General features: G+C 50.8%; 1 protein-coding gene across 2 annotated transcripts in view; it reads left to right on the top strand.

The window, feature by feature from the left end:
* Window positions 1-604: 604 nt before the first annotated feature.
* PBX1 (PBX homeobox 1) overlaps window positions 605-25,624 on the top strand; it is a 132,348-nt gene continuing 107,328 nt past the window's right edge. The window contains exons 1-2 of one of the 2 annotated variants that reach the window (XM_036387590.2): window positions 605-1,040; window positions 3,560-3,633. In XM_036387590.2, coding sequence (XP_036243483.1) covers window positions 850-1,040; window positions 3,560-3,633 — 265 coding nt within the window. In that variant the 5' untranslated portion in view covers window positions 605-849. The remainder of the gene's footprint in view (window positions 1,041-3,559; window positions 3,634-25,624) is intronic. The other variant, XM_036387589.2, reaches the window with a different exon arrangement.

Here is a 25,624-nt window from a genome sequence, read left to right as displayed (position 1 = left end):
CGGGCGGGCGCGCAGGGGGCGGCGCGGCCCGCGGGCCGTCCCTCCCGCCGCCGCCGCCGCCAATGGGGCCGGGGGGGCGGGCGGCGCCGCTGCCCCTTCCTCCCCCCGCCCCCGGGCTCCTCCGTGCCAGTTTGAGGAGTCCGGAGCCGAACAAAAGCAGGCGGCGAGGGCCGGAGCGGTGCGCGCAGGCCCGGCGCAGGGGGGGCCCAGCCAGCCCCGAACGCGGCCCCAGGGTGGGGGAAAGTTTGGAGCCCTCCCCCGGTGCGCGGGGGCTCCGCCGCGCTCCGGCCGCGGTAGCTCCGGCGCTGCCATCGCGGGCGGCCGCCCCGCCGCGGCCAGCGCTGCCGCCGCCGCCGCCTCCTCCCCGGGCGCAGCCCCTGGCCCCGGCCCGCCCGCTGCCTCCCCGGCGCGAGGCTGAGCTGCCCTGCTTTTGGAGTCGCCGCCGTTTCCCCTCCCTTCCCCGGAACCCCCCCCTTTCCCTCCCTCCTCCTTCCCTCCCTCCCTCCTCCCTCCTCCTCCTCCTCCTCCTCCAGCAGCCAAAGGGATTTTTTCCCCTTTCTTTTTTCTCTCTCTTTTTTTTTTTTCCTCTCTCTCCCCCCCCCCCCCCCTTTCATTTTTTCTCCTCCTCCTCTTCCTCCCCGCCGCGGAGCCGGGCGCCAGCGTGAAGGATAAATAAAAAGCGAAGAGGAAGAGGCTGGGGAGGAGGAGGAGGAGGAAGAAGGGGGGGGAGGAAAGAAGAAGAAGAAAGCGAGCAAGAAAAGAAAGCGAGGAGCCAGGCGGCCAGCCCAGCCGCGCCGCTCCCGGCAGCCAGGGCAGGAGGCGGCGGCGGAGCGGGGCCGGCGGCCGGCGATGGATGACCAGCCGCGGCTGATGCACACGCACAGCGGGGTGGGGATGCCGGGGCACCCGGGCCTGTCCCAGCACATGCAGGATGGACCAGGCGGGGCGGAGGGGGAGGCAGGCAGGAAGCAGGACATCGGAGACATCTTACAGCAGATCATGACCATCACGGACCAGAGTTTGGACGAGGCGCAGGCCAGGTGAGAGCGGCGGGGAGCGGAGGGGGGGCAGGTGCTGGGAAGTTTCCCCCGCGCCCCGGCCCGGCCTTTGTTGTCCGGCGGGGGGAGCGCGCCCGGCCGCGGGAGCATCGGGGGACGGGGGTGCTGCTGCTCCTGCTGCGGAGAAATGTGGCGAGGGAGGACGGGGGAGAGAAAGGGGACCGGTTAATACCCCCTCCTCCCCGTTTATTATTTCCCATCTTTCTCCCACCTCCCAACTTCGGGGCGGTTTCGAGGGGTCGCCGCGCCCGCAGCCTCCCCCTGCCTCCATCCACAAACTGGGCCTGGCTTTTCCCAGCCTTTTTGGGGTGGGGGGGTTTAACTGCGGAGGGTGGTCATGGTTGGGGCTCCGCTCCGGGCTCCTCAGAAAGAGCCACCAAGTGCTGCCCCGCTTCTAGGACTGCTAATAATGTTCTTTCTTAGGCCCCTGTAGTGGTGTTATTTTTTCAGCGCCGTTTCTGCGCCTTGAAGATGCTCATAGAAGCTCTGCCTTTTTTCTTTTTTTTCCCCCCTTAACTGCAGATGTATTTAAAAAGGAAAAAATAAGGCTGTAAGAGCGGTATCTGAATTGCCCTGAGCTTCGGAGAGTGCAAACCTAATGCGCACCTTCAAAGGCACTACCAAAAGTTCAGGGAGGGGAGGAAAAAAAAAACCCCTCGAATGAAGGAATTAGAACAAAAAAGTTGCCCTGAATTGCCTGGGTTACACTTGATATTTCTTCTGGGCTGCAAAGCTGCTTGGTGTGTTGTCCTTCCTCCTGATATTTATGCCCCGAGTTGAAGCAGATTGCTAGAATACATTGTTCCTGGAAAAACGCACCGCACAGCCCCAAAACTCGCTGAAGAACTTGAAGAAGGATAAAAGTACCCCAAACCTCAGTGTCCATCCTCCCTGCCTCCACAGCTTCTCTAGACCTCCTCCTTTCTAAAAATGCTTGTTGTAGGGTTGATCTTACTCATTTTCTTATGTTCTTGCAGGGGCAGATTAGCTGGGAGGAGGAGGAGGAGGAAATCATTCACTTTCTCCCCGGCCAGACCCGGGGCAGTGAGGGGCTCTTCCTTTGGAAAGTTGCAGGAATCGTGTGTGTTCCTGCCTGGATAATTTAGTGTAGTTAATCAAATCAATAAAACCAAAGCAGAACAGAGCTAGGAGAAGGCTTTATGGGTTTGCCTTGCTGGTCTATTTCAGCTGCTTCCTCACAGTGCATCTTTTTTTTAGTTTTTTTTTTTTTTGGTAAATTATTATTATTATTTTTAATTCTGAGCTGGCAAACATGCCGTATTTATCAATAACATTTGGCTTTGCATTTCCTCCTTCCCTCCTACTATTGCACGGTTGTTTTGCTGCCTTTTTTTTTTTTTTGTTTGTTTGTTTTTTCTTCTTTGGTTATTTTTTTTCTAAATTAAGTTTTTGGAAGATGCAAAGTGCCAGCATTATTTGTAAGAGGGCCCTTACAGCGTATGTACGTGATTTGCGTATACCCAAATGTCTGCGCCCATCTGGGTGTGCTGATAAGGGAGCCCTGTGGTTCTTCTGCAAGGGTATATACCTTTGAGAGACTTCATCAGATATATAAATCTTTTTAACATGTTGTGGGTGGTGGGGTAAGTAGTGTGAATGTTTGCCAGATGTTCACATCATCTTTCGCGTGTAATTTTGGTTGGTAAACAGAAATCCCCGTAACCGGCGCCGGATAGCAACAGCCCTGTATGCAACTGAACCCTTGGCTAAATCACCCCATGGCTCAGGAGAAAAAATTGAATCATGCTGTTTCTTTGCCTCGGCGGGCGCGTGGTGGGTTTTAAAACCAGCCAGTTAAAGCGCCCCCTCCCCAAAGTCTCTCCTCAAAACCCACGGGAGAACGGTCAGCTCTGGAATAACAGCAGCCGAAAGGAGCAGCGTTGAACAGCATTCCCTCCCCTTCCCAGAAGCAGCCGGCTGTGATTTTTTAATGTGTTTACTGTCCCTATTGTAAAGAATTAAATTTTAACACCTGCAAATAAGCTGGATGTAAGTAGCATGAAGGCAGAGGAATGGAGTTCTCTCTCCATGTGTCTTCCTGTGCTCCACTTTGGGCGCTGAAATTCCCTGAATTGACAGCTCTAAGCAGGGGATGTTTCCAGCACTGGGGCAAGGAGGAGTTTATTTCCCCCCTGCCTCACAAATAAAGCACATGGCCTGGTGTAATGTTGGAGGTGGAGGACAGGGAGAGCCCAGTGCTGGGTATTGAACAAGGCAGTTGATCTGAGCTTGGCTCCCACAAGCTGCTGGCTGTGCCGTGGAGCATCACCTGCCTCACGCCGGCCGTGGAGCTGCTCGGTGGCAAAGGCGCTTTTCATTCCTAAACTGGTGACATTGACCTCTCCTGCCTTGGGTAGGTGGCTGTGGGCAGCACTGGGGGCTCAAACCTGCCCTTCCAACACCAGCCAGCCTGAATTTGGAAAGTTGCTCCTCGTGGTGACATCCTGAGCTCACCCTCCCCTCTTTTCTTTTCTCTCCAGGAAACATGCTTTAAACTGCCACAGGATGAAGCCGGCGCTTTTTAATGTCTTGTGTGAAATCAAAGAAAAAACAGGTAGGACATCAATGCTGTTGGTTTTGTATTGTTTTCTTTTGTTCTTTGGGGATTTTATTCCCCAAATTTGTGTCCCCCCCACCTCAATCCAGCACTATTTAAGTGGGGAGAAATAACGCGTTGGTATTTAATGCTTCTGGCAGTGGACTTGCATGATGTGGTTTGTGTCTAGAAGAGAAAATATCGTGGTTTAATTTCTATTGTATGGCCTTTCTTTATTTATTGCTTTTTCTGGGGAGGAAAAAAAAAAATCAACCCCCTTCCAATTTGTGTCTTGCTCAAGTTTCTTCTTTAAGACACAGCACTGCTTAAAAAACAACAAAAAAAATCTGAATGCAGAGTGGGTGTGTGGGAAATAATCCCAACAAAATGAAACTGTGCGGTTTTATTACCATTAGTATTCGGGTAAACACAAAGGTTTCTTACTTTTTTTTTTAAATAAAGAGTTAAAATGCTCTTGTCTGCCAATCATCCAGGCTAGCTCATGTAAGAGCGAGTTGTCAGTTGCCTTTAGTGAAAGCAATATATTAGATTGTTAGTTACTTTAGGGTACTGTTGTTTTATGGCATGGGGTGTTCTCAGGCTTCTTTAGAAGCTAATGGCATGAGAGCGTTGGTTCTGCTGTTTCCCACTTTCCAGACCTCCTACCATGTACTAACACACTTATAACACATCCCAGGGGGGCATTTAAATTTTAAAAGCAACAATTAAAAAATAGCAGTCATCAATCAAGGGTGATCTTAAACAACAGATGCTCAGGGAAGGACATTTAGCAACATGCACCACTTATTTATGTATTTGTTGGAATCTCTTTTTTTTTTTTTTTAATATAAATGTAAAAAAAAAAAAAAGGTGGGGTGAATGATGGAACTTTGGGGGTGGTTAATCTGTCCTCTTGGCTTTCTGAGCTGACCAGAGTTGATCTGTGGGCTTTCCCAAGCCGCCGTAGCTGCCTTGTTTTAGCACGCTGCAAAGTACTTGACTTTTCCCCCCCTTCCCCCCTCTTTACAACAAGGACTGAAACAGTCAATAATTCATATCTAAGCCATATAAGCAAGGGCATGACATGAATGAAAGTGACAATAAATATGATTGCACACCCAGTTGATATACATTGATAGTTACACATAAAAGGGGAGCAGCTTTCAGAAACCTGAACTGGGTCTTTTATTTTTTTTTTCCCTGTTCTTAAATATATATATCTAAAACCTCCCAGCATGAGCAGCTGATTGAAAATACAATTACTTGACTCCTGCAATATATATAAAATGACTAAGAGGGCCCTTTGTTAAGCGTTGTTTGTGCAGCGTGTAGCCCAGACAAAGCACCTACCGATGGCATTCGGCTCTCCCGAGTCCTCCCGGCTGCGGGGCCGCCTCTGACCTTCCCGAGGAGTCCTTCCCTACAGACTTCCCATAAGAACCAGCAGTGGGTTTGCTATGGGAACCTCCAAACTCTTCTTATGCTGTAATGTGAGAGAGTCTACGTAGAGAGAAAGGTTTGGGATTTTATAGCGCTCCCCCGCGTGCCTCCGCAAAAAAAGGGAGCCACCGAGTTCCTTTCCCTCTTCTCTCTTTCTGCTTTAATTTTGTGTGAGCCGAGGAACCTTTGCCTGTCTCTTCCCTAAGTGTGTTTGATGCTGTATTTGATGCTCCATATGTTGCCTGTGCAGGGACACTTTTTGGCAGAGTAACTGTTTAATCCCAGCTCAGCTTCTCTATCAGCGCAGTGGCAAAGTTAGGGAACAAGGAATCTGCTGGGACCAAACTTGGTGGGGAAAGCCAGGTGAGCTCAGGGATGCTGTGAGGTCCCAGTGAGCTGGAGAGGGATGAGGTGCTGTGCATAGCCACAGTGACAGGGTGTGATAATTCCTATCTGCGAAGGAAAATGGAAAGAGATGGTATAGGGCGAAGCATGCTGCTGAAATAAGGATATTCAGGTGTGAACTGGGACTATTTTACATTTTTATAAACGTTGTTTGTTGGTGTTGTGCTTGGATTACTTGGTTTATGGGGCTGTGCTGTGGAGGTCTCCAAAGAGGTTGACTCGAGATGGCTTTTGGAGCGTTGTTTATCTACCCTTGGATATGTTTGCGGTGAATTCTTTCACTTTGCAAATTCAAAGACCTCCTCTCCTCTCCCCCCCATCTGCATCCCCAAAAGTCACACTTCATAAGAAAGCAAGCAGCCAGATGGTTTTGGTTTATTTTTATTATTTTTGTTTTAATCATTGCTTTGTGGGCCCAATGCTAGGAGGAAGTTTGCCTTGTTTTTTCTGGGGCCGAGGGTACCGCCTGCGTCTGTTTGCTTACCCCTTCCTTGCGGGCAGCGGCGTGAAAGTTGAGCCAACTTCTCGTTTCCCACTTTCCATTTAGCTTCCCAGATTTTTGCATGTGTGGCGTTTGAAATCCTGGTGATTGTTTGTGGTCACTGGTGGGTGTTTGAAAGTGCGTGCGTACATCTTCCCCCCGGCGTTATGATGTGCAGAAATGTGCGTTCGGTTACCCCGCTGCCTGATTTAAGTGACTCCAGAGCCTTACAGAGACTTTACCACCATCTCTCGCAACATTATGGCTACTATTTCATAGTGTTAACCTTGTCTTGAGCAAACCCAAAGTGTCCATAAAGTTCTTACAAAAATAGGTCATCTCTACTGGCCAAAGAGTCGCCTTTTGCATTTGGGCTCTTCAGTTTTTTTTAAGTATTTGTTATCACTTTTAAAAATTAAAATGATAAAAGGCAACCCCCTGAGCTTTTTTTTTTTTTTTTGTCTGCAGACCTTTGTGGTGATATCTGTTTAAAAGTAATAAAAGTTGAGAGGTCTGATCCAGGCAGGAGTGTGTAGGGGAAGGAAAAAAATTGCTGCTTAAATATACATCGAAGTTGTCGGCGTTCATTTGGTGTGTTTTCACTTGCTGTTGGTCGCTTTGTTGCGAGGGAAGGGGCAGGACTGCCTTCAAATGGCTGGCTGGCTGGCTTTTTGGAATAATAATTATGGAAATGGGAGGCATTGTTGTCCTAAATACAATTGATTCCTCCATCAATAGCGATTGAAATCGGAAATTGCATTCCTGATTTATAAAAAGTTTGAAGGCAGGGGTAGGGCCTCTGTCTTTATGGCTGTTTATTTTTTTTTTCCTCTTGTTTTTTTCCCCTTCTCTCTTGGTATGTTTTTTTTTTAAGCTGTTCTCTGCATGAGCAGAATAGCTAAGCAGAAGAATCAGGCAAGACGTACGCAGACGTGGGGTCCTTGGATGGCAAACTGGAAAATATCTGCTGTCAAAATGCAGCAGCATCTATTTCAGCTGTGAGCCTTTCCCAACTCCCATCTCGTTCGGCAGGGACCGGTGGGGAGAGGCTGAGCACAGGATATATGACCATTTAATCTGATTCCTCCTCCTTAAGAGCTTTTCCCATCGTTTCACTTTCTCTGCTCATTTGGGGGAGGTGAGAGCATCGGGCAAATTCTACTTCTTAAGAAGATCCTGACTTTGCATTTGAAATCCCACCATTTTTATTTTCTTAGCCTCCTCTCCCTCCTGTGTTGAAGGAATTCGGGGTTAAAAGAAAAATGTACATAGCACCAATGGGGGGGGATTTACAAAGTGGAATATTTATAGACAGCACTGATTAGCCATGCAATTGTTGTTGAATAATGGGTTTGTTGTCTTTTTTTTTAATTTTAGAACATAATAGCTATATAAGGTGCCTCTTAGCTACCTTTCCCTGTGCATTATCTTCACCAAACTTAACTCAAATCAGATCTTTGGAGGAGGTAGGATTTTTCCCCTTCTTCTCTTCCTTAACACCCCTTTGTTCTCTCCAGCTCTGTGTTCAATTAACACCCCCATCGCAGAACTGTAGTCTTTTTTTTTTTTTTAATGTCTGTTACTGTATTTCACTTCTGACACCTCTCTTATTATTCTTGCCTGCTATTTCTCTTTAATATAGCAATTATGATATGGGGTTTCTTTTTCTTCCTCCCTCCCTCCCCTCTTTTCCCCATGCCCCAAGTAAAACCCCACCAGGAGGAGCATGGGGAGAAGAGGGGCAGATGGAGTGTGTGCAGTGCTGGGGTTTTTGGGGTGTGGGGCAGAGCTTTAACAGGGCTACACTGGCAAGCCCAGTGCCCCTTGGCTCAAGCATTCCTCGCAGCAGGATGGGGCAGCTTGCTTTCCTTCCCCCCAGCCCTTCCCTAGGGTATCAAATCCTGCCCTCCTCCTTATCCTGCCTTTCCACTGAGGAGGTTTCCCAAGGCGCAGGAGAGAGTTCAAAACCCCGATTTGAATTTCAATGCAATTCTTGCACCTAAGGCATCATTCTGCTGCTTGGAAAGAAAGCTCATCAGGAAAGTGCTCAGTCCTCCAGCCCTGCAGGATCCGGGTCCCTGCTCAGCTTGCTCAGCTCTGGGCAGGTCCAGCCCTCGCCCGGCTGCTCTCCCTCCTGCCCTTCAAAAGGGAGGAAGCCTTTGCTTTGATATTTGTTATTACTGATTTTTTTTTTTCCTTCCAGTTGAAAGGCTTTGAAGGCAAAAGTGATGTTTCTCTCTCAGTGCCAGGCAGAGTCTGCAGGGTCCCTGGTGTGGCTGCCCTGGGGGGAAGTGAAACATTTTGGGAGAGCGGGGCCTCCAGCCCTATCCACATTGCCTGAGGAAGCCTTGCTATAACTCACAATTAAATTGCTTCCAGAAACCTGATGTCTTCAAGGGAAAGGAGGGGAGGGAGGGTGCAAGGGACTGGAAGATAGGGATGGTTTGGTAGACCTTGTCTTGGTGGAGGAGTGGCTACCTCTGGGACTGAAAACCAGCCATCCTGATGGGAGGTGGGACATGTCCCAGTAGGTCCTGGCAGCTGGAAGGAGCAGGGTCTTCAGGGCTGGACCTGTCCCTAAAACAGGTCAGATTTTTGGGCTTTTATCTTCCAGTATGGTGGTGTCCATCAGGGCTCTGTTGGGGATGGGCAGCTTTGGAGGAGCGTGCTTGCAGGCAGGCTTCTAGTTTTTACTTTTAATTTCATATTTTCTTCTTCTCCCCTGGTAGCATGTGGTAGGAGCTCTTTGAATGGAGCAGGCTTAATTAGTTTAATCAAAATTGGCCTCCTGCAATCCTCCAGGGGAGGAGGTGGGAAGCACAGAGCTGCCAGTGGGCTCTTCTTCCCACCTCCTCTCCCTCAGCCCTGCCGTCAAAGCAGAGAAACCAGGCCTTGCTCTGGCATAACATTCCTGCTCCTGAGGGTCTCCCCAAGGTTTGGGGTGTAAGGGAGCAAACCTGCTTGCTTTTTATTTCAAGCCATTGAATTGTTTTATAATGGGTGCCTGATGTTGAGCAAACTTTTTTGTGATTGCAGCAGAGCAGGAAGGTGCTCTTGGAGGGTCTGCAGTGTCCTGCTGCTCCCAGCCCTGTCTGGTTTTTCCTGGGAGATGGATGAACCAGTCTTGCAGCTCTTGATCCCCATGCTCCCAAGTTTCCAAGCCTTTGCTTGCACTGGCCTCCCAGGTTTTGGGTGGCTTTGGGTCCAGGGAAGGAGGATTCCTGGAAGCAGCCCACTCTTTGGGTAATTCCTGCTGACAGCACTGAACAAGGCACAGAGAAGAACAAATCTGTGTTCACTATTAATGCAAGCTGTAAAAATACCTGTATTAACCAGATGTGGGCATAAACAGCAGCTAACCAGAGCGTTCTCTTCCATAAATGTTGGGTGTTTTCCCTGCTACCACGGCTCTTTCTCCAGTCCATCTCCCCTCTGCATGATCCTGGCAGCAGTCAGTTTGTGGGTGAGTCCAGGGAAAGAGATCCTGTTATTGGGCCTTGTAACTCCAAATGAGAAACTCAGAAGATCTTTCAGGCCTAAATTTCTCCAGGGAAAAGTGGTTCAAGTTCCCTTATTTGAGACCTGCAGAGGGATTTCCTCCTTGGAGCGCTGAGTGTCTGCAAGCAGAGCTTTTCTAAATGCTCTCAAATGTGAGATTTATTCTTGTTAGCAGGACTCGTGCCGGCCCTGGGTTTGAGGGCAGCGGTTGTAAACAAAACACAGAGAAACTCTGAGACAATTTCATCATGGTTTGTTTTTTTTTTTTCCCCGTCACAAGGAAATTACTGCATGCAGCAATCCTTGAGGGGAGTAGGGTGGTGGTTTAAACATAAATGGGTTTGTTTGCAGTGAGATATAGTAGGCTGTGCTGCTGCTGGTGCTTCTGCTGAATCAGAGCTGTGGATTTTGGCAGGGAGAAGGGAGGAAGACAGGATTCCTCATCTGCCTTTGGTTCAGCACCTTATTCCCCAGTTCCTCCTTTAATCCTGGAACTGCTGCTTTCTCTGCTAATGAAGCTCTGCAGAGGGTTTCATGATCTCTTGGAAATGTGCTGAGAAGCATTTTACTGCTACCTTTTTTTTCCTTCTTGTGCTTGGAGTTGGGGTGCTTTGGGAGACAGGAGAGCCTGTCTTGTCTGCTCTGTGCACTACAGGGGTGGTTTGCAGTTGATGCAAGATATGAGGAGCCCAATAAGAGGAGGGGCTGAGTTTTCCCCTGAAGATGTGATATTATTTATTTTCCACCTTTTTTATTATTTCTAATTTTTTTTTCTTCCTGCTTTGCATTCCCATGGCAGTGAGTTTCTCTGGTAACATGTTTTGCTTTGGGAGTTGCTGTGGGGAAGGTGGGCTGCACAAAACTGGCTCCATGGCCCCCAGAGCAGGATGCCCACACTTTTGGGCTGAGTCTTCAGGCGTTTGGGTGCCTGTGCAGGGAGAAGTGATGCTCCCTTGTGCTGCAGGGATGTGCCCTGATCAGTGCCTAGCACAGGGGGACTCCGTGCTGGGTCAGGGTTTGGAAGGAGGTAATGTGATTTACAGCAATGGATCTGGTTAATAATCTCCAGCAGCTTCTGTATACTCAGGGGCTGCTCGTATTCCCAGCCAGGTGTTTGCAGACCAGATCAATATGGCCCTATTTGCATGGGGCTGTCCTTAATCTAATAAACCAGCCTCAGTCTGCATCCTTTGCTTCCCCCAAACATCCATCGGGTCCTGATCTGGCCAGTGTTCCCCATGGTGGGAGAAGGTGTTTCTGAGCACTGCCTGCCGTCTGGGCTGCCAGCCTGGGGTCACACGTGGCAGCCCAAGGCTGCACCCTCTGCCAGAGCCCAGGCTGTGTGAGCACCCCAGATTTTTGGGTGTGCATGGTGCTTTGCAGATGGAGCACCTCCCCAGTGTGCCCTTGAGGCATTGATATGGGGGCTTTTCTGTGAAATCCACGTTCCCTTTGGGGGGAGCATCTGCTGGGAACTCCCTTGGAAACCAAAGCTGATGGTTTTGTGGGCTGGGTGGTCGGCAGCTTCGGCTCAAAACTGCCTCGGAGGTGCTGCATCCCCCAGCGACTTAAATAATCCAGGGTGGCGGGTGCTATAGGGATAAATTACAGAAAGCTGTGGCCTGAGGAGGCTGTGGACTGAATACATTAGTGTGTGTTGTCAGGCCAGGCTCAGGAGGGACTCAGGTGATGCTTTCTCCCAGTGCTGGGAATTGCTTGGCCTGGAATTATTGATTTGCAACTGTGTCAAGTAAAAAAAAAAAAAAAAAAAGGAATAATAATATCTCTTGGCCTTGCGTTTGTGAGCTGTGCCCCTGTATGTGTGCATGTATATTTTTTTTTTTTTTTTTTGAGCTGGAACAGAAAGCCACTTCTCCTGGCTCCTTTTCCTGGTGAGGAAGGCAAGGCAGCCAGGGAATGGGCAGCCCAGTGGAGGGTTTGGCTGCCAGGGAAGCCGTGCCTGCCGAGGAGCAGAGTGCTGCTGGTGATGCTCTGCATTTTGGGGAGCCACCACGGATAATAGAAATCCCCTGTGACACCTTGAGGGAGCCATACATTGTCACTATCCCCTCCCTTCCCAGCCTTTTATTTATAGGAGAAGCCTTACCCAAAATAGCTTTTTTGCTTGCCCTAAGCTGATGGGCTCTTTCCAGCCTCCTCCGCCCTTTTTTTTCCTTTAAATCTACTGATAAATGGAAAACCCTCGGAAGAGCCAGTGCTGTGAGGAGCTGCTCTAATCTAAAATGATAACTTTGCCATTTTACTTCAGCCTTGTTGAAAAACGAGCAGAGCTGCCTTTGCAAGTGGGATCAACCTGCTTAAATGCTGGTGCCTGGATTTTTGTTTCTCACCCAAGTAGAAGCCTGGAAACTCAGTTCATCGTTTCCACGTCCCATTTTTGGTTTCACACAACCTGGCTGGCCTGCCCATCCTCGTTACCAGAAGAGGAAAATCAAGTTTCTCTCCTGGTTGGATAACATTTTCAAATTCCAGAGTGATGTCGATTAGCAGAATTAGCAGTGGCAGGTTACCCAGCAAAAATACCCTTCCAGTTGTGAAGTGTTCCTTGCTGGTTGCTGCTTCTTTCCCAACTCCAGCGGTCCCGATCCCAGATATGTCTCCAGAGCATGGAGATTTTTCTTTCTTAACTCAGTGCAGTTGTTTCCTTTTGACATTTGATATTTACAAGGCTGGAGCCAAACTGAAAGTGAATCTGCCCATAACTCTACTAAATGTGCCTTTCTAATTTCAACATTAATGTTTCAAAACCCAAGCTCCTGGTGGGTGTACCTTAGCTTGTTTACACACATCTTTTTTTGATTTTTTTCCTTGTGCTGTGATTCTCTGGTGAAACATTAGGAATGATAAAATACCTGGAGCCTCTGCATGGATTGGTCTCTGGCTTTCAGCTGTAAATTTGGCTTTTAACCCCATAGTCTCTAATTTTAAAAGGCTGCAAGTGTTTTAGGTTAGTATTTTTATTTTGTTTGGGAAGAGCCTGCTTATATGCAAAATTATTATTGTAATATATGATTGATTACAATAATATTGCAAGAATTTTCAATAGTATGATTGATTGCAATATTGCAATAAATTGCAAAAATATTATTTCAAATACTGTGATAACATGATGAATTTGCAATACTCTGATTATTGCAAATCTCTAGACAAAAGGCTAGAGATTGCAGTTCACAGGGTAAAAGGAATTAGCTGGAAAGAGTTGTGGCTGTCAATCCTGACTTGGTAGCACAGGACACAGCCCTTCCCCCGGTAGGTTTAGTGTGGAGCTGGCGCTTTCCAGAAGAGTGCTTGTTCACATTTAGGGAAGTTACAGGCAGTGGGACACGCTGCATGGTTGGAAGTGTGTTTTGAGGGGTTTTTGAGCCTTTCTTTGAAGGGGTCACCTCTTTATTTCTGATACAGATTCACGAGGGTGCAGCGTGGTGCTGTGCGTGTGCCGCAGCGAGCGAGGAGCCGCTCCCGGAGCGGTTGCGTGTTTGGGGGGAGCAGGTGGCAGGAATGGTGTTTTCACTGAATGTATTATTCCCCCGGAAAATCCTGGCTGTTAGATCTGGTCAGCAGATGTGAAGTGTCGATCGCTATCGGCGGTGGGAAGGCACTTGCAATATACTTTGCTAATGGAGAAGAACCCGAGGAGCAATTCCCTGATTTACGCTTTCGGCGATGTGAAATGAAACCGTCTGAAGCGCTTTGCTCGGCGAGCTCGTAGCAGACCACTTCTTCCTCCCTACTTCATGCAGATTTTTCCAAAGAGGCTTTTTCTTGGCTCTGTTGCTGGGTGGACAGAGGTGGCTGGGAGGCATGGACCCCTTAAATGCATCTGGAGGCACAAAGCATCCAGCATGGGGGAGCAGGGAGCGAGCAGCGCCCGCTGTAGCTCACTCCAAAGCCCCGGTACAATTCTGTCCCCAAGTGGCTGAAAAGGTCATTTAGCGCAAGAGCAAACGTTTATTTTTTTTCATTCCCTCAAATAGTCAAATTAGCATCCCTCCTCTGCCACAGGAGCTGCTGGAGGGGGCATCCTGAGAGGGATTATAGGTAGGAGCGCCTGGGCCTGGGCTGTTCCTCTCCCGAAGGTCCCCGGCTGCTATTTGCACATCCCAGTGTCTGACTGCGGCTGGCATTTCCCCCGTTTGCTGGAATTTACTTTCTGCCTGGCGAGGGCATTGGGTAACATTTGCACACCTGGGCTGCTTAAGCTGCACAGGGGCTGGGGGGATGTGTTGGAGAAGGTCAGGGGTCTCTGCTTTCCTTACGGGCAGGAGGATGCAGGGAGAGCAGCTGCTGGTGCTGTGTCCTCTCCAGAGGCAGCAAGCAGCAGGGGAAAATGGTGTCGTGTAATGTCACAATATCTGTGCAACCATCTGGACCTGCTCTGATGTTGGGTGGCTGCAGGCTTGGCCCTGGCTCTAGGGAGCTCAGACCCTGCTGGGTTTGCTCTTGTGGATGGATTGGATGGGCAGTGGGTTTCTGGTTGGTTTCTATTGTGGTCGAGGGGGCTGTGCTTCCTTTTGGATAGGATTGCAGTGCATGTCTGGCAGGTGCACAGCCTGGGGTGGGAGTTTTCCATAGAAATAACTCTTCAGCATCCAGGTCTAGAAAGTCATGGGATCCTCACCTGTGGGCTCTTGGGGATAAGGATGTGCAGCAGCACAATGGCTTGGCTGGAGGCTTAGAAGACTATCCCTAGAGCAGACTGAAATTGTTTGCCATGAAAAACTGACAAGTGGTATGGAAGGAGGTGAGGCACAGCAGAGCGTGGTGGTAGGGGAAGTGTCCTTGGTCTTTCCATGTGTCCTGAGCCAGTGGTGAATCCACATGGGTAGAAGGGCAGGTTTTTATTTCCCTTTTTCTGGTGTTTTTGGCTAGGCCTTGCAGATGTCCTTCTGCACAGGCAGCATATCCAGGGCTCTGAGAGCCAGGGGCCAGGACAGAAAGTGAAGCCCATGGTGGCACAGTGCTCCCAGGCCCCTTTGGGAGCAGTGGGCACGGCTGGCAGAGCGTGCCAGTGCTGCGGGCAAGGGCAGCCCGTGGACCTGCTGCATCATCCTGGGCTGGGATTGGGAAAGGAGCTGTGCAATTAGGAGAGGTCCCTGTGGTTTGTGTTTGAAAGGAGCTCCATTAGGGTAATTTTTAAGCTGCTGTTTAATCAGAAGGCTGTCTGCTAATAGAGAGGAAAACGCTGGGTGGGTCTGTGCTTGTGCTGCATCCCCTCTTCCTGGTTCCTTTTTTTAATTGCTTTTGCTTCATCCTTTGGGAATGCTACCCCAGAGGCACCCAGGTGCTCATCAGCACCATTGGGTAGAGCTTTCCAAGGATTTCCTTGGCCTCTTGCCTATTGTGTGTAGTTGTATCCTGCTGCCTTCCTCTTGCTGCATCTCCTCCCTGTGCACAGGCACCAGTGCTGGGTCTGACCCTGGTCAGGGATTGCCCTTGCAGGTTCCTGAGGGAAGCCAGTCCTCATGGCTCCATGGAGGGCTCCTAAGAGTCAGCAAGGAGCATGGAGGAGACCTAAACAAAGAACAAATGAGAACCATATAGAGACAAATGGGAATCAGATTTAGGAAGCAGACGAGACAACCCTTGGAAGGGGCAGGGGGGATGTTTGCTTTAATCACTCTCCTTGGGTTTCAAGCAATAATAAAGCAGATTTGTTTTCTTTTCCCTTCTTTTCCCCAGGCCCCACTTTTTCCCTCTGCTTCCTCTTCTCTTCTCAAAACAGCCCTGGATTCAGCAGCACCATCATCTCCTTCCCAAGCTCCCACTTTCTGCAAATTGGATTGCTGGCCAATCCAGTCAACATCCTGTCCATTTTTCCCTCTCCTTCTGTCTGGTTCACACTGGTGGGAACTTACTGCCTTGAGACAGGCTACCTTGGCTGAGCTGCTGGGTGCAGGTCCCTCCCACTGCCAGATGAACTTTTTGGACTTTCTGAAGCGAGCAGGAGAACAAACTCTTCCAAAAGGGCTGTGGTTTTCTGTGTGGAGTCGATCTGCCCTGGCACGCTCTGCTGTGTGCTTTAGAGGCAGTCCCCAGGGACTGGCTGTGCTTGGAGGAGATCAAAGTTTCTCCATCAGAGGTCTTGGGCAATGCCTCTGAGATGCTTGAGTGACCTCCTCACATGTGCTCCTCTGGGATGTGGTGGTAGCTGCAAGGGAGGATCCTGCTTTCCCAGCCTTCACAGGCAGGTTGGTTCCCTGAGAAATGTGCTGCCTTCCCTGAGAAATGTGCTGCCTTGCCCTTTTTCTTCCATTTTCCCCTGGTCATTGTCTTGGTGCAGAGCTGGTGGATCTTGGGAGGGCCGGGGCCGTGCGTAGCTGTGAGTCAGTGAAGCTGAGCCTTTGATCTGTTCCACTTGCTGGCTCTGGTGGTGAGTTATTACCTTCCCAAACAGAGAGGCCTGACTGGAGCTGGGATTAGAGATTGCTGTGACCATCTCTGCAGCTCTCCTGTGCTGGGCACCACAGAAGGGATGAGATTTTGCCCACCTTGAATGGAATGTGGGCCCTGTGCCTGCTTGGGGAGATCCCACCAGTGCCTTCTGCTGGGCTGCTGTGTTTGTTTTCCAGGTAGAGCTTTCTTGTGCAGAAGTGTTGTTCTATTTGCTGGTGTTTAGTTGAGAGACAAGGCATCCAGGGTGATCTCCAGCATGTTCCAGTATATTGCTTTCAAGTGCTCTCCTGGGTTTTGTAACCCACATAGCCTCTGTCTTATGTATCTCATCATGGAGAGTACATTCACCCAGTCTGCTGGGATTTCCAGGGAAGGCTGGTGGTGAACAGTGTATCCCTCAGATTCCCAACTGCTTTGCCTCTGGCAGAGACTTCCAAGGTGGCAGAGCTGCTGTTCCCAGCCAGCCTTGTGGGGCTGGGAGTCCCCTCTGGTGTGCAGTGGGTGATGCTGGTGCAGCGTGGTGGGGTGGTTTGATGGGACACCCTTCACCCCAGCGCTCAGCAGGTCTCTCGTGAGCGCTGCAGAGTTGCCTGTGCAGTTGGAATCATTTTCCTGCCTGGCTTGGCACACCTTGTGCCAAGGCTTTGCCGGTCAGTAATCCTCCACAGAGGCTGTGTCCCAGCCCAGGGCAGGCACCTTGGTTGCTGGGCAGGAGCCATTCAGGAGAAGCTGTGTGGTGGCTCTGCTGCCCAGGAGGGGCTGATTTACCTAATGTCTGCAAGAATACCACAGGGCTTTCCAGTTGCAAACTGGTTTGGCTTAGCCCTGAAAAGCAGAGTGAGGCAAAGGAGCCAAGTGTGCCCTGTGGTGGCTTTTTGAGGTCACCACGAGGGAAATCCCTTCTGCCCCAACACAGCCTGAGCCTCCTCCCTTGCTCAGAGCAGCAGAAATCGTGGTTGTAAGCCTTCACCCTGGTACGTGACTGTGCTGTAGGCACTGTTCTCTCTCAGCTCCTCCGGGTGGGTGCCAGGGGAGCTCACGGGTGCTGTGGTGCCCTGGCCCTGGCTGCATCCCAAAACTCCCTGCCCTGCACTGTATTTCATCTTCCCATGCTTCCCAGAGAGGTCTGTGTGTGCAAAATACTTCATGTTGCTGCCAGCAAGCTTCCCTTTACCCGTGCCACGGTGGGGCTTTTTAAAAAATTTTATTTTATTAGGAAATTCCCATTTGGTTGCTTTAAAAAGCAAGCCCTTGTGGCTGGCCCCTGGCCCGCCGCTAACAGATTTGTTTGAGAAAAGGCTGCGTTGGCATCCTGCTTTATTGAACATGCCTCCTGGGAAGGCGCTTTGAATATCCTTCTGTCTCCTCGGAGCAGGGAGCTCTCAGGACTGCCTGCCGCCATGGGGATGGGGAATGCTCTCCTCTCCCTTTCCCTCCCACCCCTTCCCCTTGTTCAAGCCTCCCTTTTCTTTTTTTTTTTTTTTTTTTTTTGAGGAGAGAGAGCGCTGTGCACGGTGCGTCCCGCTCCATGCGGCTTTTCTCTTTCCCCACGGAGTTCATCCAAAGTTCGTATCCAGACGATGAACAAAGTAGCTCAGACCTTTTCCTGACTCCTCACCCTTTGTCCTCATCACTTAGTGACAGACAGGAATCAAATGCCACAGACAGGCTGACGGGACAGGGCTGTGTGAAAGTCCTTGGAGGAGGAGGAGTGGAGCAGTGCTGCCTGGATGGGGGACTCATGTTTAAACTCCTCTCCCCCTCCCTGGGGAAAGGCCACAGCTACTTTTACTTTGAAGGGCAGAGGGGAGGTGCAGTGTTTTTTATAATTTTTTTTTATTATTTTTTTTTCTTCTGTCAGAAACCGGATAAATTTTTAGCCACAATAGACATAGGGAAGGAGGACCGGATGGAGTTAGGCTGAGTGTTTAGCACTGGGTGTGCCTCCCGTTGGGAGCAGGGGAAGGAAGGGGCTACAGGCCATTATGGAGCAGAGGGATGGAGGCTGCTGGCCTGCCTGCATCACCTCTCTGCCCTAGGAGCAGCCCTAGGGAGGAGGGGGTGCAGCCTGACTGTTCCTAAGGGCTGGCTGGATCTCCATTTCCCTGGCTATGGAGCTCTCCTCTGGGTGTGCTGGGTGGTACCCCCTGAGGGGGCAGAGAGCTGGGCTGGTGTAGCTGCCCGGGGTGGGCTTCTCCCTGCTGCCAGACCTGGGGTTCTGAGTGCTCTGAGGCTTGCTTTGGCCTGCCAGGAAGGGAAAGGAGCAATTTAGCCTGTTTGTTCATTAGCACTTGTCTAACTCATTCAGCTGTCAGGACTGGGATGACTCCTGATAGGTATTTATTCCTCTTCCAGATGTCCTCCCCAGACTTCACCTTTTTTTTTTTTTTTTTAATGAAAAATAATGACAAGTCTCACACAAGGAAAGGGTGGAAGCACCTCATGGCAGAGATTTTGTGGAGGCTTTTATGGAAGCTGGGTTGGCTGTAGCCCAGGTCTGGCAGAGTTTTGCAGGATAAGACTTTAAGGCATCCAGGGAGAGGAGGTCTCTACAAAAGGTGTGGTGACCCTTTGTTCAGGGGTGTTCCTTGTGAGGTGCTGAGATCCAGCAGATGTGCTGGTGCAGGGGCCACCCTCTTGTCAGGGAGATGTGAATGTCCCTTGCATAAACCAGCTGCATGGTATGAGGCACGAGTATGTCATTGGGAGGGAGAGGAAACACTGCTGTCAGAGAAGGACTTTGAAAGGACCATTTACATTTGGTCCTTAAATCCTGGGAAGTGCTGTGGGTGACAGGAGGTTCTCCTGAGTTCAGTTTGCATGTGGAGAGAGACTGCTCTTGGCTTACATGAGCAAGGTTAACCTTGCCTTCCTCTCTTGGCAGAGGAGAAACAAAACTGCTCAGCAAGCCCCAGGACTGTGTTCCTGTGCTCCCCAGGGAAGTGAGGCGACCACCTCCTTGCCCCAAGGCATAGCAGGCTGAGCCTTCATCCCAAGCCTGGCTGCAGCATTCCACATGCCTCTGGCTGCTCTCCTCAAGCCCACACTTGTGGGGGTCATCTTGGAGGCAGCAGGAAGGGGCCGGGGTGGTCCTGGGTTTGCCCTCTTTTGTTTGATGTTGCAGAGCTTGCTGATCTGGGTCCTGGCCAGCGAGGCTGACTCACAGGAATCCTCTCACGAGTCTCCTACACCCTCCATTACCTGATCCGAGTGCTTCCTGGCGTGAAGGGAGCTGTGCATTTGTGCAGCTCCTGTCTGCCTCAGGCTGCTGTGGGCAGGGACCACAGCCTGGCTGGCCCTGTCACCCTCTGCACTGCTCCCTCCTTCCCATCGGTGCTGACCATCTTCCTGACCCCGCAGACAGTCCCTAGGTGTCTTTAGAGAGGCATTTGCTCTGCTTGAGAGGTCAAAGGAAAGACCTGTTGCTCCTTTAGGAGAGGGGAGTGTGTGTGTGTGTGGAGTCCACACGTCTCTTGGTTTTTGTAGGGCTGCTGCTTTCCTGTTCATCAAGACAACAAGTTGGACTTAGAGGAGGATTGTAGCAATGAGGGAGATTTTAGTATCCACAGGCTCCTTCCAGCATGCCCTATCCCTGGTAAATGCCACTGGGTCAGCAGGAGGTGACCACAATCGAGTCAAAATTCCCACGTTTGGTGCTGCAAATGCTGCGGTCCCTATTGAGCAGAGCTGGGTGTGAGACGCCTGCAAATCCCCTGCCTTGCAAGCTGGGCAGTCTGCTGGAGTTCCTGCCTTGCCAGTGGTGCTGTGAGGCTCTTTGCACGCAGCTTTACCTTCCCAGGGAAGCAGCTGGGACACGTTCCCATCTGAGGCTGTGCCCCTGTGAGCTGCTTGGGTTGGCAAAGCGCTGCTGTTGCGTCAGGCTGGGCTGTGCCCAGTGAGCTTCTCATGCCTGTGGCAGGAGCATCGCTCAAAATAGTCCCATCTTGTGGCTCCTCTGGGGGCTTGGGGAGGTCTGTGGGTTTGTGGCTTGTTTGCATGTGCTACACGTGAGTTTCTGTCCCCTGGGTCCTGCTGAGTTGCAAGATTTGGGTGTTAGGTGGCTTTGTGGCCTGTGGCTGCTAAGCTGTGTGTGATGTTGTGCAAGTGGTTGGTTTGCATCTCGTGTGAACTTTGCAGGCACTCCGTGGGGAGCTGGAGAGCAGGAAGGTGCTGGTTTGGGACAATCATGGAGTCACATCCCCACTGAACTATGGAGCAAACCTCTCTATGGGTTCCAGGGGTCAGCCTGTCCAGGTTACAGTGGCAGGGAGGCATTTTTAGGGTCTTGAAAACCATGTCTAGAGATTCCCTGTTGTATGACAGGGGGACATTGAGGGACTTCATTTGACTGATCCCTCACAGAGAGGGGAGTCCTGGATGTCCCTGGTGCCAGAGGAGTGGGAGCAGGCCTGTGCAGGATTGGAGGAGGGAGAAGCAGTGCTCTCCCCTCTAGCAATGGGGTTATGCCAGTGGTGGGGTGCACTCCTCTAGGATGGTGGCTGAGGTTTAGGTCTCCCTTAGCCTGAGCTTCCTACTTGTGGGGCCTTGATGCAGCCTGTTGCTAAAAGAGGAGGGTGATGTCCTGAAAATGCCCTCCTAGCTGACTTAAGCATTGAGGTTTTATCACCTTTTCAGCAGAGCTGGAGTCCCACTGCTGGTGAAAATTAGCCACTTGTTCGCGTTTGCAGGCTCTCCCTTAGCCAGAATTCTGCGTGCATGGGTACAGAATGGGATGTGGGGTATTGCAGGGGAGCACTGCTGTGTGCCTCGATAGATTGCCCATCCCGGTGAGTGTGGCAGTGTCCCCCGAGGCGTGTGTGACGGGCTGCTGAGCCAGCCCCGAGCTGAGCTGCGCTGCCGTGTCCCCCTTGCCCGCTCTCTCCTCGCCTTTGTCAGGCGGCCAGGAGCCCGCAGCGCACAGCCAGCCTCCCTCCAGTGCCAGCCATGCCGTGCTCGGGTCCTGGCCCCACTCCTCGCCTCTGCCCCAGCATTTATCAGCAACCTCCCTTCCCTCCCAGCCGCCAAATTCTTTCTCCGTGCCGTCATCCTCCAGCCAGAAGCCGCCCCATCCCACTCTCTCTCTCCCCCCCTCCCTCCGAAACCAGCCCAGAACTGCTAGGCAAACATTTTGCCTGTTGTTATTACAGTATTCCCATCTGCATACTTAGTCATAAACCCCTTTTAATTCCAGCCTTTTTCTGGGGCGGGGTTAAGAGTTCAAACCCATCATTTTTCTTTTGGGGCTGGAGGCTCACAAAAGCAGCCCGTGGCGAGATTGTTCAGTAGGATGGGGCCGAGAGGGACGGGGGGAGGGGGCTGCACACAGCAGTACTGGCTCTGCAGCCCCTCATCCCCAGGGAAGGCTTTGGATGGGGTTTGTGTGGGGCTGGCTGGGACAGGGGGTGCTCTCTGCCAGCCCCTCCTTTTCCCCTTCCAGCAGCTCCGAGCCAGAGGTGGATGGGGCTGGCCCCTTGGTGGGGAGGCATCAAGTCATGCTGCGGCTGGTCCTGTTTCCTTTGCTGGAGAATGCCAAAAGGAGAGCTCCTGACTGTGCAGGGAGAGGAGCAGCCCTGGATATGTGCAAAGGTCTCCCCAGGAGAGGTCCCCAAGAGCAGCTCAATGTTGCTGATCCTTTAGTTATCCCACAAAGATTCAGAAATCAATCAGGTCCAAATCATTCTGCCATGTTCTCATTCACCTCCACAGACACACAACACCTACAACCGCCAGGAAAAACCTAAATAAAATAGCTTTTCCTCTTTCCAGAGCAACAGGCAGTGGGTGATAGTTGTGAGCACCATATTTGGCCTCGCATTCAAAGATTAAATCCGAGGAGAGAGGTCTCTGAATGGGTTTTTCTTTGGTAGCAACTGAGGTAGCAGAGCTCAATGAGGAATGAAGACCTCGGCAGAGAGCAGTGAGGTGCTGGGAGCAGGTTAGCTTGAAAAGCATGATGGACTTCAGGAATTCTGATACAGGTCTGGAGGGGAAAAAATAGAGGAAGTTAATAATTAGCACTAAGAACTCGGACTCCCTTTGTCAGACTCCCTTTGCCCAGCTCTCCATGCCCTTCCTTGAAAAGGCTGTGCCCTCCACACTTGTGGTAGTGAGGGTCCTGCTGCACACCCTCTGGCTGTTGCTGTGCTCACCCTCCCACCCTGTGCAGGCATCTCCAGGCTGGATGAGCCCAGATATCTCGTCACATCTCCCAAAAACCATTGGGATCCATTACTTGTGAGCCTACCTGGACTTAGCAGGTGGCTGTAGTAACAGTTCCCTATTGCCTGTGGGGTGTGGCTGCTTTTAATTCCCTCTGTGGCAAGGGTTCCTCGGTGCTGGCACTTCCCACCAGCCCAGTGCTACCCCATGGTGAGGAATTCCTGCCTTCCTCTGCCTTCCCTGTGGCCTGGGTGGTGTGGGGGAGGCAGAGAGCTCCTAAGGGCTGTGATTAATTCCTGTGCAAGGTTTGGTGCCTGCATCCTGCCCCTGGACTGGCTGCTGACCTGGGTCTGGAGGGAGGTAATCCCTCCTTCCTCTCGCCTGTTGCAGATACAACGCTGCATCCCTGTGGGATGGAGTATGGACCAGCTATTGCTTTGGGGCTTGAGAGGCATTGGCATCTCCCTGTCTTTGTCTCCCCCCTCCAAATTAAAAGGTCTCAAGGAGGGAAAGAAATAAGAATGTGCATTTGGGTTGACAGAAATGTTGTACGAATTTGTGCAGCTCAATTTCCCAATGTGTTTCAGTAAAGAAGAATCTCCTGCTTTGCTTTTGAGAAGCATTGAAAAAGATGGAGACGTCTCATGTTTATGTATTTGAAATTAGGCCTTTGCCTTCTTTATTAGAAGTATTTCTTTAAAAATTTGACTTCAGTTTTAAATTATAAATGCCTTTAATGACAAATGCAGCTGTCAAGTGGTAATGTTAAAAAAAAAGTCTTGAAAAAACAGGTATTTGGGTAATTGTGTTGGAAAGTTACTCAAAGGCAGGGATGCAGAAACAATTTCCACTTCTCTCTGCATATCCCACCATTCCATCTGTGCTTGTTACCCCACATGGACTATGTGACAGTTTCTCATTGTAGTTTTCCTGCCCCTTCCACTGTTTTTCTTAGATGGATGGTTTTATCCATGACACTGTGGATATTGAACAGCTACAGGAAAATAATCTAAACAGTATGCTCTGATTTTTAGTGGATCAGATAGGAGCTTTCTTAAAAAGTCCTGTGATCTTGCAGCTGTACCCAGGTGGTAGATCCCTGGTAGGATGAGTGGTCCAAATTTGCATCTAAATTATCTTTACTGCTTGATCCCCTAAATTGCACTTCTAGGTGGAGAGATTTTAAGTTTTCTTCCCTACGTGGATGCTGAATGCTTATTAAGCTTCTCTAGAGGGAAGGAAGCTCGTCACACGAGAAATTTGGTTTTAGCCCCCATTAATCTCGGAGGCATTCATTCTGCTGGCCTGAACACTTGGGTCTCTTGATGTGATAAGCCTCAGCATGTGTTAGATCTGCACTTTTCTCTTTGCAAGTGCAAGGGTGGAAGGGGAAAGGTCCCGCTGTGAGCCAGAGCAGCTTGTGAGCCTTTCCGCACGCCTGTGCCTGTGCGGGGAGCAGGAGGGGGGGCTGTGCCGGCTCCTTCCAGCTTCCAGCATGCCCAGGATTGTGTGCTCAGAGCACGGGGCTCTGCCTGCCTGCCCTCAGCGTGCCTAGCAAGCCACGGCTTGCAGGGCACGGCAGGTCCTGCACACAGCCTGCCTCGCTCGCTGCAGCCTCTCCCGGCTTCGGAGGGGAGCGGGCAGCTCACAGCCACTCACCCCCTTCTCAGCCTTCCTTAAGGGGGGCTGCTCTTTCCCTGCTGCCACGTGGAGGTTTGGGAAGCAGCTTTCCTCTCCACAAGCAGTGCTGAGCTGCGCTGGCTGCTCGGAGGTGCCGGGGAGAGGCTCTGCAAGGTGCAGGCAGCGTTTATCAGACCTGTTTAACAGGAAGCTTACGTCTCCAAAAAGGACTGGCTGGGCTGCCTGCTACGGGGCAGGAGAGCGGCTCAGCCCTTGTGCAGGAGCCAAAGGAGGTGTAGGTTTGGTTTCTGGGCATGCCGTGCTGCTGAGTGATGCTGGTCAGGTCACTGTGCTCCCCTGCTGGCCTGCCTGTGCGGCAGGGACATCTGTATCTGCAGATCCTAGGGCTCCTTGATCGATTACAGCAGCTCGGGTTGTTGCAGAGGAGGGAGCCCGCCTGTTGTCCTCTGCCTGCAGCCTTGCCTTGTGCAGAGAGGGATTTCTGGCAAGAGGGGAGCACTGCTGGAGTTGGTTTCGAGTTTTCTTCAGGGAAACAGAGACCACTGATCCCATTCCCCTCTTCCACATCTCCATCCTCAAGGTAGATACATCCAGAGGATTTGGATACTTGCAGGCATTGCTCCCTGCAGGTGCCGGCAGGGACATTGCAACACCGTGTCCTGCCTCCCACACAGAGCTGCTCCAGCAGGAGGGGAGCTGGTGTGTGGAAGGGCACTGGGGTTACGTGATCTGTGTTTGAAGATTTCATTAAATCAGGATTAATTTAGAGCTGTTTCTGTGTACAGTTTCACATTCCTCTGCAAACAGGCACCTTGCCTGTGCCAGGAATTGGAAACATGGAGTATGCACGCTCTTCTTCTTCCCATCTCCTTTTATTTGAAAATGAGAAGGCTTGTGAGATTCTTTTTTTTTCCCCACCCTGTGCTCACCTGTGCCTTTTGCCTTTCTGCTGCCCAGTGCCTTAATGCAGCTGAGGAAATGACGTGCCAGTAAATCCTGGGAGAGGTTGGCCCTGCCACGTGCCAGCCCCGGGACGTGGACGCGCCATCCTGGCTCCAGCTCCCTCCCCACCACGAGCACGTTTCCATCACTGCTCCTTCAAGCTCTCTCCCTCTCTCCTTAACGTGCTGCTTGTGTAATTGTTGGCTGTTTGTCCGCTAATGATTATAAATTAGCGGCCGAGTGTATAAAAAGTTAATGAAGTTCTGTTGGTGGAACCATTACGCCTTCCCAGGCTGGCACGTACAGGTCGGCCGAGCCGGTAAGAAAAGCCAGACACCGAGTCCGGCCTTTCAGGGGATCAGGTTTCAGCTCGCTTGCTCTTTCCTGCTGTGTTTTTTTTTTCTTGCTGGATGGAGCCAAAGTTGAGCGCTGGGAATGCCAAAAAGGTGGCAGGTGATATTTTCTCTGCTGTGGAGTGCAAAGAATCACCACAGTGCTTGGATTCCTCCTGCCATCACTTATTTCCAGCCCTCTTGTTCCACTGTCCCAAGGGCACATCCTCTACTTGTGTCCTTCTGGCTATTTCAGGACAGGGGTCTGAGGATACCCTGGACTCCTCAGTTCTGGCCTATAGCACATGGGCTTTTTGGTTTGAACCCAAATATCTCAGACCCCTTCAGCTTCTGCTGCTTTGCTTCTTGAGCATCTAACCATGACCTGGCAGTAACAGCTTCTTCCATCACAGAGCTCATGTGCAAGGTGTAGGATGGGTGTTGGAGGAGATGGCATGACCATACAGGTATAAATCTACCTGCTATAAACCGCCCACCCCCTTTAGTTTTTTTTTCCTCAACACTCAGAACTTGGCAGGACTTTAAGTGTGTGCCCTGGCATTTCTCTGGGTGGAGGCATAGGGCTTGCTAAAATGAGCCAAGTGGCTTTGGGAAAAAAATGCTGATAAAAAAAAGAAGGCGTCCTCCTTGCTGTGGTGAGATTTTTTTGGAGGTGTCTCTTGGGTTCTGGCACCCC

Source organism: Molothrus ater, chromosome 9 (assembly GCF_012460135.2).
Source record: "Molothrus ater isolate BHLD 08-10-18 breed brown headed cowbird chromosome 9, BPBGC_Mater_1.1, whole genome shotgun sequence".
NCBI lineage: Eukaryota > Metazoa > Chordata > Aves > Passeriformes > Icteridae > Molothrus > Molothrus ater.
Note: the sequence above shows the minus strand (reverse complement) of the source record. Positions and strands in the feature narration are given on the sequence as shown.